The sequence below is a fragment of the Liolophura sinensis genome, chromosome 8 (genome assembly GCF_032854445.1).
Source record: "Liolophura sinensis isolate JHLJ2023 chromosome 8, CUHK_Ljap_v2, whole genome shotgun sequence".
In the NCBI taxonomy this organism is placed as follows: domain Eukaryota; kingdom Metazoa; phylum Mollusca; class Polyplacophora; order Chitonida; family Chitonidae; genus Liolophura; species Liolophura sinensis.
In genome coordinates this window covers 1,667,389-1,682,680 of record NC_088302.1, presented here as the reverse complement: position 1 = coordinate 1,682,680, position 15,292 = coordinate 1,667,389, and the positions used below count along the sequence as shown (strand labels likewise).

Below are 15,292 nucleotides of genomic sequence, written 5' to 3'. Positions count from 1 at the left end.
ACACACCTGCACAGTGTACTTTGTACTTCACACACCTGCGCAGTGTACTTTGTACTTCACACACCTGCGCAGTGTACTTTGTACTTCACACACCTGCGCAGTGTACTTTGTACTTCACACACCTGCGCAGTGTACTTTGTACTTCACACACCTGCGCAGTGTACTTTGTACTTCACACACCTGCGCAGTGTACTTTGTACTTCACACACCTGCGCAGTGTACTTTGTACTTCACACACCTGCGCAGTGTACTTTGTACTTCACACACCTGCACAGTGTACTTTGTACTTCACACACCTGCACAGTGTACTTTGTACTTCACACACCTGCGCAGTGTACTTTGTACTTCACACACCTGCGCAGTGTACTTTGTACTTCACACACCTGCACAGTGTACTTTGTACTTCACGCACCTGCGCAGTGTACTTCACACGAATCAAGCAGTAAAACAGAAGCTCTGACTAAGTTTGTGATATATTTGTACATCAGACTATACCAGAATGATATCTTTATAGCAGTAACTGGATTTTAATTCAGTGATGTACAGTGTAAAAAGCTAACCACCTCATTAACCACACAGTGTATCACAGCTGGGATAGGCTGTCAGGACTTGCCCCGCTCCCACACAAAGTGAATCATGGCAGCATGTAGAGGCTGCTGTAGAACTCTGATTGTACCCTCGCTGCCTGGGTATTCATGACTACATAATGATGTGCCTCAGAGCACACAGCAGCTGGCAACAGCATAACCTGTATTACCCTGCCTATGATGGTTATTCTCTTTTTCTCAGTACTATAGCCCTTTCTGATTCTTTTGTGGTCAGCTCTAGTTTTACATGCATGTATAACACATGTATGTAGGATTGCTTTTGTTCACTGAGTTATACAATGCAGGACACATGTTACATACTGTATACTTGTACGTGTACATCTATACATCAGGCAAGGTTCAGAGGGTTTGATCCGGGTTCTGCCCAGTTCTCTGCATGTCTTGCTTTTGTGAGATATGTGCATGTGTATCAAATCATTTATCATTTTCATATATTAATAAGTATTAAATCCTTTATCATCCTTATCAGTATAAATGAACCCATAAATTTTGAACATCATACATGTGTCTCCATGTTGTGATTCTGTTGCAAATTATACAGTTATGTTTGGACATACGCTGCTTTGATACAATAAAAAAGAAACATATAATATTTAAATTGTCTGCCAAAATGTTGAGAGCAAACCCAGATTGAAGTGAGCTAGTATTACAGATGGCAAACCTTTTATCGACACCAATATGAAGCTGACAGAATTGAATTGTCTCACAAACATGTAACCCTTATACCTTCTGGTAACCCTCATGTTGATCTAAGTGTTACTTTTACTTGTGTACCATCTGGACACACATAACCTTTGTTTATGTAGAAGTGCACATTTTTCATCAGGATGTAAAGACAATACATGTGCTTGGGATCAGTCAAGCAGTGTCTCGGTGGCTAATAGACATGCAGGGTTTACAAAGAACCAGAACACAGTGCTTCATGTTTGAGAACTGTTTTCACCTTAGAGAACACCAGCTTGCTTAAAGCCGCTTCACACATCTTAACTGAATGGTGCATTTGAAATTGCAAATGTAGGAGTTTTGTTTTGTTCAGTGTTTTTTTCTTGCTATATAAGCTTCTCAGAAACTTTCAGTTTTAATTAATGTAAGATGAAAAATAAGCTGGGTCTCACTTGACTAGTGAAGCAGGTACCATGTTATTCCATGCTTGAATGTACACGTTCACACTGTTATACTTGTCTAATATTCCACATAGGATTTACAGTCTGGGTAATGTCTCAGTACCAAATGTCTCAGTGCCAAATGTCCCTGTACCAAATGTCTCAGTACCAAGCGTCACAGTACCAAATGTCTCTGTACCAAATGTCTCAGTGCCAAGTGTCTCTGTACCAAATGTCTCAGTACCAAATGTCTCGGTACCAAGCGTCACAGTACCAAATGTCTCTGTACTAAATGTCTCTGTACCAAGCGTCACAGTACCAGATGTCTCAGTACCAAATGTCTCTGTACCAAATGTCTCTTTACCAAATGTCTCTGTACCAAGCGTCACAGTACCAAATGTCTAGCTATGAATGAATGATTATGGTTTAACGCCACTAGCTATAAGTACATGTACATGCACATGGGGCACATGTTAAAAAGTTGGTGTGTTTTTAGCAGAGATACATACATTTGGGCAAAGTTGTTTATTAAAACAACCTTGGTAGTAGCAGGCTACTATAAATAACTTCTGCCAGTGGTTCTAGTCAGCCAATACATAACTTCTGGCAGTGGTTCTAAGCCAGTACATAACTTTTGCCAGTGGTTTTGACAAGCGAGTACATAACTTCTACCAGTGGTTCCAGCTTGGCAGTACACAACATATGCCAGTGGTTTTGCGTGCAACTTCTGCCGGTTCTAGTCAGCCAGTACATAACTTCTGCCGGTTCTAGTCAGCCAGTACACAACTTCCGCCAGTGGTTCTAGCTTGCCAGTACACGTCTGCCAGTGGTTCTAGCTTGCCAGTACACTTCTGCCAGTGGTTCTAGTGTGCCAGAACACTTCTGCCAGTGGTTCTATCTTGCCAGAACACTTCTGCCAGTGGCTCTAGTGTGCCAGTACACTTATGCCAGTGGTTCTAGCCTGCCAGAACACTTCTGCCAGTGGTTCTAGCCAGCCAGTACATAACCTTGTGCCAGTGGTTCTAGTGTGCCAGAACACTTCTGCCAGTGGTTCTAGTCAGCCAGAACATAACTTTTGCCAGTGGTTCTAGTCAGCCAGTACACAACTTCTGCCAGTGGTTCTAGCAAGCCAGTATACAACTTCTGCCAGTGGTTCTAGCTTGCCAGAGCACTTCTGCGCATGGTTCTAGCTTGCCAGTACACTTCTGCCAGTGGTTCTAGCCAGCCAGTACATAACTGTGTGCCAGAACACTTCTGCCAGTGGTTCTGGCGTATATGCACTGTTGTACATGTACATACATGTATAAATTACATGTACCCCTGGCTGTATGTTGTTAGGTGACGACATGTCACTCTATCGTTGCGAGGGGCTATATATCTGATTAAAAAATACATGTAACTACAAATATTTGCACCATTCTGGTTGATTGATCCAAGGCTATTAATTCTTGCTGATATTTGTTGACTTGGCAACATAGGGAATGTATGGAGATAGATTTACTGCTTTAACTTGACCGGGCATGCTTGCTGTGTACTGATTACATGCAGTGTTTAGGCTGAGATTTATATGCATCTTCAATATTAAGTAGTTTACAGGCCCCAGGATCACAAAGTGATCTAAGATTTTAGTCAGAATTTAAAATCACTTTAAAATTGCTATTTCTCATGTAACTAGATGAGAATATTGATTGACAAGGTAAATTCTGGATAAGTTATTGCACAACAAATTTCAGGTAAAACAACTGAAAGGAACATACCAAATTTAATGATTAAAATTTCAACTTAAGTCTAAGATCGCTTCGGGCTCCCGGGGCCTAAGGATTTATGATGTTCTAACTAGATGGTGTCTGCACATATTGTGGTTTGAAGTCATTTCCTCCACTAATGGACGATGAATTTCTTCCCTTTCATGAATAGATCCCAATGGCGTGGAGATTTAAGGCCTCAAAGTTCAAGAATGCAGCTCCAAAGTTCCCCAAAAAAGAGGTGAGTTTGTTATATTATACATGTAGAAGTACTGTACTGTCTTTTAATTTAAAGATGAAGGAGATATTATGAGATTATTCAAAGTGGAAATACGGACATTTCCAGCCGGATAAGTCCCAAACAATTTGGTAGAGCTATATGAGGATGTACTTGTGACATTTACAAGTGTCCTAAATGTAATTCCTCAACCTTTTCGCATATGACAGAGCAACTTTCAGTGCAATTTATGGACATTTTCATTTGGTTTTTGAGGGTAAACTACATCGTCCAATTTCTGCCCAGTGTTTCTGTAGTCATGTGTGTATCATATATATTTACAGAACATCATCTGGGGTTTATATGCCCAGTGTTTCTGTAGTCATGTGTGTATCATATATATTTACAGAACATCATCTGGGGTTTATATGCCCAGTGTTTCTGTAGTCATGTGTGTATCATATATATTTACAGAACATCATCTGGGGTTTATATGCCCAGTGTTTCTGTAGTCATGTGTGTATCATATATATTTACAGAACATCATCTGGGGTTTATATGCCCAGTGTTTCTGTAGTCATGTGTGTATCATATATATTTACAGAACATCATCTGGGGTTTATCTGCCCAGTGTTTCTGTAGTCATGTGTGTATCATATATATTTACAGAACATCATCTGGGGTTTATATGCCCAGTGTTTTTGTAGTCATGTGTGTATCATATATATTTACAGAACATCATCTGGGGTTTATCTGCCCAGTGGTCATGTTTTCATGCGTGTATGGTACATTGTATGTATTTTACAGAACATCATCTAGGATATATCTGCCCAGTGGTCAAGTAGTCATGTCTATATTGTATGTATATTATAGGACATTATCACGGGTATATCTGCCCAGTGTTCCTGTTTTCATGCGTGTATGATACATTGCATGTATTTTATAGAACATCATCTAGGATATATCTGCCCAGTGGTCATGTAATCATGTGTCTATTGTATGTATTTTACAGGACATTATCACGGGTATATCTGCCCAGCGTATTCTCCAGTCCAGCGGTAACCACATCAAAGCCAGCTGTCTGTATATGGTTTTTAATCAAGACTCTGGAAGTAAGTCTCTGTATCCATTTGTACTGTACCCATGTCGTACAGCCCCACTACTCAAAAGGCAACTGCTCAAAACAAAGGGGGCCTTACATTTTATGTAAAATATTTGATAAACCTGGAAAGTAGCTGTATGCTTTTACTTGTATTTACCCTGAAGTCAGTCGCTGCATGTACATTTATTTACTCAAGAAGACACAGAATATGTTAACACAGCTAATGACAATGACTCCTTGTTGTAATGGGACTAAAAAATTGTTAAATCCGACATTAAACGCCAGGCATACACACATATGTGTACGAGTACATGTATTTGCACTGAAGTCTGATGTCTGTATGTGACTGTATGTGTTAGGTATGTCTTTTTGATCTGTGGGGACTGGTGCTCTGACTACATGTATGTGTGTGACATGTGCGAGAGGATGGGTTTGGGACCTGGGTTATGTAAAGGCTGGCTCCATGTGGGACTACATGTATTTGTGTGACAGGAGAGGATGGGTTTAGGACCTGGGTTATGTAATGGCTGGCTCCATGTGGGACTACATGTACATGTGTGACAGGAGAGGATGGGTTTAGGACCTGGGTTATGTAATGGCTGGCTCCACGTGGGACTACATGTACATGTGTGACAGGAGAGGATGGGTTTGGGACCTGGGTTATGTAATGGCTGGCTCCATGTGGGACTACATGTACATGTGTGACAGGAGAGGATGGGTTTGGGACCTGGGTTATGTAATGGCTGGCTCCATGTGGGACTACATGTATGTGTGTGACAGGAGAGGATGGGTTTGGGACCTGGGTTATGTAATGGCTGGCTCCATGTGGGACTACATGTACATGTGTGACAGGAGAGGATGGGTTTAGGACCTGGGTTATGTAATGGCTGGCTCCATGTGGGACTACATGTATGTGTGTGACAGGAGAGGATGGGTTTGGGACCTGGGTTATGTAATGGCTGGCTCCATGTGGGACTACATGTACATGTGCGACAGGAGAGGATGGATTTAGGACCTGGGTTATGTAATGGCTGGCTCCATGTGGGACTACATGTACATGTGTGACAGGAGAGGATGGGTTTAGGACCTGGGTTATGTAATGGCTGGCTCCATGTGGGACTACATGTACATGTGTGACAGGAGAGGATGGGTTTAGGACCTGGGTTATGTAATGGCTGGCTCCATGTGGGACTACATGTACATGAGTGACAGGAGAGGATGGGTTTAGGACCTGGGTTATGTAATGGCTGGCTCCATGTGGGACTACATGTACATGTGTGACAGGAGAGGATGGGTTTAGGACCTGGGTTATGTAATGGCTGGCTCCATATGGGACTACATGTACATGTGTGACAGGAGAGGATGGGTTTTGGGACCTGGGTTATGTAATGGCTGGCTCCATGTGGGACTACATGTACATGTGTGACAGGAGAGGATGGGTTTGGGACCTGGGTTATGTAATGGCTGGCTCCATATGGGACTACATGTACATGTGTGACAGGAGAGGATGGGTTTAGGACCTGGGTTATGTAATGGCTGGCTCCATGTGGGACTACATGTACCTGTGTGACAGGAGAGGATGGGTTTAGGACCTGGGTTGTGTAATGGCTGGCTCCATGTGGGACTACATGTACCTGTGTGACAGGAGAGGATGGGTTTAGGACCTGGGTTATGTAATGGCTGGCTCCATGTGGGACTACATGTACATGTGTGACAGGAGAGGATGGATTTAGGACCTGGGTTATGTAATGGCTGGCTCCATATGGGACTACATGTACGTGTGTGACAGGAGAGGATGGGTTTAGGACCTGGGTTATGTAATGGCTGGCTCCACGTGGGACTACATGTACGTGTGTGACAGGAGAGGATGGATTTGGGACCTGGGTTATGTAATGGCTGGCTTCACGTGGGACTACATGTACATGTGTGACAGGAGAGGATGGGTTTAGGACCTGGGTTGTGTAATGGCTGGCTCCACGTGGGACTACATGTACATGTGTGACAGGAGAGGATGGGTTTAGGACCTGGGTTGTGTAATGGCTGGCTCCACGTGGGACTACATGTACATGTGTGACAGGAGAGGATGGGTTTAGGACCTGGGTTGTGTAATGGCTGGCTCCACGTGGGACTACATGTACATGTGTGACAGGAGAGGATGGGTTTAGGACCTGGGTTATGTAATGGCTGGCTCCATATGGGACTACATGTACATGTGTGACAGGAGAGGATGGGTTTAGGACCTGGGTTATGTAATGGCTGGCTCCATGTGGGACTACATGTACATGAGTGACAGGAGAGGATGGGTTTAGGACCTGGGTTATGTAATGGCTGGCTCCATGTGGGACTACATGTACATGTGTGACAGGAGAGGATGGGTTTAGGACCTGGGTTATGTAATGGCTGGCTCCATATGGGACTACATGTACATGTGTGACAGGAGAGGATGGGTTTGGGACCTGGGTTATGTAATGGCTGGCTCCATGTGGGACTACATGTACATGTGTGACAGGAGAGGATGGGTTTGGGACCTGGGTTATGTAATGGCTGGCTCCATATGGGACTACATGTACATGTGTGACAGGAGAGGATGGGTTTAGGACCTGGGTTATGTAATGGCTGGCTCCATGTGGGACTACATGTACGTGTGTGACAGGAGAGGATGGATTTGGGACCTGGGTTATGTAATGGCTGGCTTCACGTGGGACTACATGTACATGTGTGACAGGAGAGGATGGGTTTAGGACCTGGGTTGTGTAATGGCTGGCTCCACGTGGGACTACATGTACATGTGTGACAGGAGAGGATGGGTTTAGGACCTGGGTTGTGTAATGGCTGGCTCCACGTGGGACTACATGTACATGTGTGACAGGAGAGGATGGGTTTAGGACCTGGGTTGTGTAATGGCTGGCTCCACGTGGGACTACATGTACATGTGTGACAGGAGAGGATGGGTTTGGGACCTGGGTTATGTAATGGCTGGCTCCATATGGGACTACATGTACATGTGTGACAGGAGAGGATGGGTTTAGGACCTGGGTTATGTAATGGCTGGCTCCATGTGGGACTACATGTACATGTGTGACAGGAGAGGATGGGTTTAGGACCTGGGTTATGTAATGGCTGGCTCCATGTGGGACTACATGTACATGAGTGACAGGAGAGGATGGGTTTAGGACCTGGGTTATGTAATGGCTGGCTCCATGTGGGACTACATGTACATGTGTGACAGGAGAGGATGGGTTTAGGACCTGGGTTATGTAATGGCTGGCTCCATATGGGACTACATGTACATGTGTGACAGGAGAGGATGGGTTTGGGACCTGGGTTATGTAATGGCTGGCTCCATGTGGGACTACATGTACATGTGTGACAGGAGAGGATGGGTTTGGGACCTGGGTTATGTAATGGCTGGCTCCATATGGGACTACATGTACATGTGTGACAGGAGAGGATGGGTTTAGGACCTGGGTTATGTAATGGCTGGCTCCATGTGGGACTACATGTACCTGTGTGACAGGAGAGGATGGGTTTAGGACCTGGGTTGTGTAATGGCTGGCTCCATGTGGGACTACATGTACCTGTGTGACAGGAGAGGATGGGTTTAGGACCTGGGTTATGTAATGGCTGGCTCCACGTGGGACTACATGTACATGTGTGACAGGAGAGGATGGGTTTAGGACCTGGGTTATGTAATGGCTGGCTCCATATGGGACTACATGTACGTGTGTGACAGGAGAGGATGGGTTTAGGACCTGGGTTATGTAATGGCTGGCTCCATGTGGGACTACATGTACATGTGTGACAGGAGAGGATGGGTTTGGGACCTGGGTTATATAATGGCTGGCTCCATGTGGGACTACATGTATTTGTGTGACAGGAGAAGATGGGTTTGGGACCTGGGTTATATAATGGCTGGCTCCATGTGGGACTACATGTATGTGTGTGACAGGAGAGGATGGGTTTAGGACCTGGGTTATGTAATGGCTGGCTCCATGTGGGACTACATGTACATGTGTGACAGGAGAGGATGGGTTTAGGACCTGGGTTATGTAATGGCTGGCTCCATATGGGACTACATGTACATGTGTGACAGGAGAGGATGGGTTTAGGACCTGGGTTATGTAATGGCTGGCTTCATGTGGGACTACATGTATTTGTGTGACAGGAGAGGATGGGTTTAGGACCTGGGTTATGTAATGGCTGGCTCCATGTGGGACTACATGTACATGTGTGACAGGAGAGGATGGATTTAGGGCCTGGGTTATGTAATGGCTGGCTCCATGTGGGACTACATGTACATGTGTGACAGGAGAGGATGGATTTACGACCTGGGTTATGTAATGGCTGGCTCCATGTGGGACTACATGTACATGTGTGACAGGAGAGGATGGATTTAGGACCTGGGTTATGTAATGGCTGGCTCCATGTGGGACTACATGTACATGTGTGACAGGAGAGGATGGGTTTAGGACCTGGGTTATGTAATGGCTGGCTCCATGTGGGACTACATGTACATGTGTGACAGGAGAGGATGGATTTAGGACCTGGGTTGTGTAATGGCTGGCTCCATGTGGGACTACATGTACATGTGTGACAGGAGAGGGTGGGTTTAGGACCTGAGTTATATAATGGCTGGCTCCATATGGGACTACATGTACACGTGTGACAGGAGAGGATGGATTTACGACCTGGGTTATGTAATGGCTGGCTCCATGTGGGACTACATGTACATGAGTGACAGGAGAGGATGGGTTTAGGACCTGGGTTATGTAATGGCTGGCTCCATGTGGGACTACATGTACATGTGTGACAGGAGAGGATGGGTTTAGGACCTGGGTTATGTAATGGCTGGCTCCATATGGGACTACATGTACATGTGTGACAGGAGAGGATGGGTTTGGGACCTGGGTTATGTAATGGCTGGCTCCATGTGGGACTACATGTACATGTGTGACAGGAGAGGATGGGTTTGGGACCTGGGTTATGTAATGGCTGGCTCCATATGGGACTACATGTACATGTGTGACAGGAGAGGATGGGTTTAGGACCTGGGTTATGTAATGGCTGGCTCCATGTGGGACTACATGTACCTGTGTGACAGGAGAGGATGGGTTTAGGACCTGGGTTGTGTAATGGCTGGCTCCATGTGGGACTACATGTACCTGTGTGACAGGAGAGGATGGGTTTAGGACCTGGGTTATGTAATGGCTGGCTCCACGTGGGACTACATGTACATGTGTGACAGGAGAGGATGGGTTTAGGACCTGGGTTATGTAATGGCTGGCTCCATATGGGACTACATGTACGTGTGTGACAGGAGAGGATGGGTTTAGGACCTGGGTTATGTAATGGCTGGCTCCATGTGGGACTACATGTACATGTGTGACAGGAGAGGATGGGTTTGGGACCTGGGTTATATAATGGCTGGCTCCATGTGGGACTACATGTATTTGTGTGACAGGAGAAGATGGGTTTGGGACCTGGGTTATATAATGGCTGGCTCCATGTGGGACTACATGTATGTGTGTGACAGGAGAGGATGGGTTTAGGACCTGGGTTATGTAATGGCTGGCTCCATGTGGGACTACATGTACATGTGTGACAGGAGAGGATGGGTTTAGGACCTGGGTTATGTAATGGCTGGCTCCATATGGGACTACATGTACATGTGTGACAGGAGAGGATGGGTTTAGGACCTGGGTTATGTAATGGCTGGCTTCATGTGGGACTACATGTATTTGTGTGACAGGAGAGGATGGGTTTAGGACCTGGGTTATGTAATGGCTGGCTCCATGTGGGACTACATGTACATGTGTGACAGGAGAGGATGGATTTAGGGCCTGGGTTATGTAATGGCTGGCTCCATGTGGGACTACATGTACATGTGTGACAGGAGAGGATGGATTTACGACCTGGGTTATGTAATGGCTGGCTCCATGTGGGACTACATGTACATGTGTGACAGGAGAGGATGGATTTAGGACCTGGGTTATGTAATGGCTGGCTCCATGTGGGACTACATGTACATGTGTGACAGGAGAGGATGGGTTTAGGACCTGGGTTATGTAATGGCTGGCTCCATGTGGGACTACATGTACATGTGTGACAGGAGAGGATGGATTTAGGACCTGGGTTGTGTAATGGCTGGCTCCATGTGGGACTACATGTACATGTGTGACAGGAGAGGGTGGGTTTAGGACCTGAGTTATATAATGGCTGGCTCCATATGGGACTACATGTACACGTGTGACAGGAGAGGATGGATTTACGACCTGGGTTATGTAATGGCTGGCTCCATGTGGGACTACATGTACATGTGTGACAGGAGAGGATGGGTTTAGGACCTGGGTTATGTAATGGCTGGCTCCATATGGGACTACATGTACATGTGTGACAGGAGAGGATGGGTTTAGGACCTGGGTTATGTAATGGCTGGCTTCACGTGGGACTACATGTACATGTGTGACAGGAGAGGATGGGTTTGGGACCTGTGTTATGTAATGGCTGGCTCCATGTGGGACTACATGTACATGTAAGATCGGACTTGTATGCTCTGAAAAAGTTATTATAACTCATTTTGATGTATTGGTCGTAGCTGTTTTTCGAGATTGTTGGAAAACCAGGATTATTGTGTATGATAAATTAGAACAATACATGTATACTAGTATTTTATGACGTTTGTTTTTGTCTGAAATGCTCATTTTTAGACAAATTTTTAGGTAAAATAAAGTTCATGTAATAGTGGGCAAATTTCACCTTTAGACATCATTATTCAAATTTGTTTTTTGTCAGCCCACATCTAACATAGTGTCAAACGTTATCACAGAGATTAGGAGAATGGTGGTAATGACCCGTCATCTGTCATGTGGAATGTTTGTTCTCTGTCAGCCCGCATGTAACATAGTGTCACATATTATCACACAGATTAGGAGAATGGTGGTAATGACCTGTCATCTGTCGTGTGGAATGGTTGTTTTGAACGCTTAGCAAATGATCTGATAAATCACATGTTCAGGGGATTGGGGGTGGAGGGGGGTAGGGGGTGCAATGTATCAGGTAAGAGGTGTATGTGGTACTACAATGGTCGTATGGTGGCAGTGTTGATAAGGATATCCGAGGAGAATCACACTAATACAGCTAAATTTATATATATCCTCATGTATACCTTAATCAAAACATGTCCTTTTGTTCTCATAAAATCAAACATCAAAGGCATTATATACAACTGCTTCATCCATTGTGTAAGACTTGGACCAGTAAACTCTTTTATTATTCCAGGTAAATATGTATATTTGAGGAAGTCATAGAGATGAATTCCATCATCTCTTGATTCTTGTCAACATTGTTTTGTTTGCTTGGAATTATCTCCATGTTTGCCGCTCTATGAGGACGTCAATATATGTAAGAGTTCACAGATGATGCACTAAATGTAAAATGTCAGTGAAGTCTGCATGCGGCCTAGAAATTTCAGAGTTTGGGAATTTCTGCAACTTACATTTCTCCAGTTGGATATATTCCATGGTAAAAAAACCCCTGAAAACAGCTTTCTCATACCAACTGTCAGAATCAAGCAAAATGTGCTTTAATAACTTTTTTGATAGCATGTTAGTCCCACATGGAGCCAGCCTTTACAATCCTATAAGTCTGCACAATCCTAGCCTGCACAATCCTAGTCAGCACAATCCTCGTCTGCACAATCCTAGTCTGCACAATCCTAGTCAGCACAATCCTAGACAGCACGATCCTAGTCTGCAGAAGACTAGTCTTCACAATCCTAATCTGCACAAGACTAGTCTGCACAAGACTAGTCAGCACAATCATAGTCAGCACAATCCTAGTCTGCACAAGACTAGTCTGCACAAGCCTAGTCAGCACAATCCTAGTACATGTAGGCACAAGCCTAATCAGCACAAGACTAGTCTGCATAATCCTAGTCAGCACAAGCCTAGTCAGCACAATCCAAGTCATCACAGTCCCAGTCAGCACAAGACTAGTCAGCACAAGCCTAGTCAGCACAAGCCTAGTCTGCACAAGCCTAGTCAGCACAAGCCTAGTCAGCACAAGCCTAGTCAGCACAATCCTACTCCGCACAATCCCATTCAGCACAAGACTAGTCACCACAAGACTAGTCACCACATGCCTAGTCTGCACAATCCTAGTCAGCACAAGACGTCAGCACAGGCCTAGTCAGCTCAAGACTAGTCAGCACAAGATGTCTGCACAAGCCTTGTCTGCACAAGTCTAGTCAGCTCAAGCCTAGTCAGCACAAGCTTGGTCAGCACAAGCCTAGTCTGCACAAGCCTAGTCTGCACAAGTCTAGTCAGCACAAGCCTAGTCAGCACAATCCTAGCCTGCACAAGCCTGGTCTGCACAATCCTAGCCTGCACAATCCTCGTCTGCACAATCCTTGTCTGCACATGCCTAGTCTGCACAAGCCTAGTCAACACAAGCCTAGTCAGCACAAGCGTAGTCTGCACAATCCTAGTACATGTAGGTACAAGCCTAATCAGCACAAGACTAGTCTGCACAAGCCTAGTCAGCACAAGCCTAGTCAGCACAAGCCTAGTCTGCACAAGACTAGTCTGCACAACCCTAGAACATGTAGGTACAAGCCTAATCAGCACAAGACTAGTCTGCACAAGCCTAGTCTGCACAAGACTAGTCTGCACAATCCTAGAACATGTAGGTACAAGCCTAATCAGCACAAGACTAGTCTGCACAAGCCTAGTCTGCACAAGACTAGTCTGCACAATCCTAGTAGGTACAAGCCTAGTCAGCATAGTCCTGGGTCATGTCTAGAGTCGTTTTAGTTGCGAAAAAGTTTGGGCTCCCAAACTAATCAAGCTGTTAAATTGAACACAAAGATGATGGTTTACCAGTGAAAAGTTGTGTTTTCATAGAAATGTTTTTAATTGACAAACTTGTAAGCTCCCAGAAAACATCAGTTTGATTTGCGTTTCTGTATGCATGGTCAGAGTGTCAGAGGTCAAGTGTGGGATGAAAACCTTCAGATGTTGATACTGTATGGCCCTGATTGGTTCATCTGAGTGATTAAATTGGTTATGTATACCTCTAATCATGGGTTGTGCTGTAATATCAGCGCCTGGACGAATTACGCATATGCAGAGTGCTATTCTGTTATAATGCTCTTTTTATGTACGTACAATGAACACGAATGAACTGCTCTCTGCTGTCATGCTGTGGTCTGGAAAAGGAAGTCCAGTGCAAGTTTTACACCCAGATAATTAAATTTCAAACATTATCAGTGTTGGCCATTTAAAAAGCTGTGTGTAACAGACATGCACAGAAATGTTGTGGCGCTACAGTAGCTGTGATTTGTTAGGTGGTTATGAAGAGAGCTACATGTATGTACCAGGGATGTTCTCGCGGAATAAGCATATCCTGTACAGGAAGTAGCCAGCGTTGCTCCACAATTACTGTTATGACCTATAATCATGATAGAGGACGTTGTGCAGCCTGCTTACATGTATTGTCTGATACCCACATCTCCAGAGAAGTGTTATGTAGTGTTCCACAGGGACCCACATCCCCAGAGAAATGTTAGGTAGTACTGCACATGAACTCAAAAGTACTGACAATTTAGATTGACGGACTAACTCATTGTTTGTGTCTGTCGTTGTAAACTGCCCTTGTGAATTTACTTGACTTTACCGGTAATGTTTTCTTGTGGAGACATTTTAAATGATAATTTCTGCAAAATATGGACAGTTTTCAGCCTCTTCATGCACATTTTTAATTTTTTGAGATATTAATTTAGGAAAACTTTGCAGATGTAATGCCGCTGGTATTGTACAAGGATAAGGTTTGTTCGTGAAAACAGTGATGGTGTACACATGTTCTCCCTGCTGTGTAGGTATGGCTACAAGACTGTGTTGTGATGATAACATTGCTGGTGTTAAACAATACAGCACACATATAAACATGGTGACCCTGTATACAGCGCTGATGTGGGTGCAGGTAGTGTCCCCTGGGGGGCCTGATGGTAACTATTAGCTGACACTGTGACTCACTAAGTGGTGTGAAGTGGGTTTTATGGGTATGGGAGAGGAAGACAGTAATCTGGAGGTGCATGTCCTGGTTATACCCACATGTTTACAATCATCAGAACACTATGCATGTGCCCTGTAGTAGACTCTGTTGTAGGGTGGTAATTGTACTAACTCTACCCACATAACATATTGCACAATGGTCACATGTACCCTGGTTATACCCACATGTTTACAGTCATCAGAACAGTACGCACGTGCCCTGTATTAGGCTCTGTTGTAGGGTTGTAATTGTACTAACTCTACCCACATAACATATTGCACAATGGTCACATGTACCCTGGTTATACCCACATGTTTACAGCCATCAGAACACTACGCATGTGCCCTGTATTAGGCTCTGTTGTAGGGTTGTAATTGTACTAACTCTACCCACATAACATATTGCACAATGGTCACATGTGCCCTGGTTATACCCACATGTTTACAGTCATCAGATCAGTACACATG

General features: G+C 44.6%; 1 protein-coding gene across 3 annotated transcripts in view; it reads left to right on the top strand.

Moving 5' to 3' along the window:
- The window catches only part of LOC135472220 (coronin-7-like), a 51,655-nt gene that overhangs the window by 8,707 nt on the left and 27,656 nt on the right, over positions 1 to 15,292 (top strand). For all 3 annotated transcript variants that reach the window (XM_064751613.1, XM_064751611.1, XM_064751612.1), the window contains exons 2-3: positions 3,629 to 3,697; positions 4,686 to 4,785. In XM_064751613.1, coding sequence (XP_064607683.1) covers positions 3,635 to 3,697; positions 4,686 to 4,785 — 163 coding nt within the window. In that variant the 5' untranslated portion in view covers positions 3,629 to 3,634. The remainder of the gene's footprint in view (positions 1 to 3,628; positions 3,698 to 4,685; positions 4,786 to 15,292) is intronic.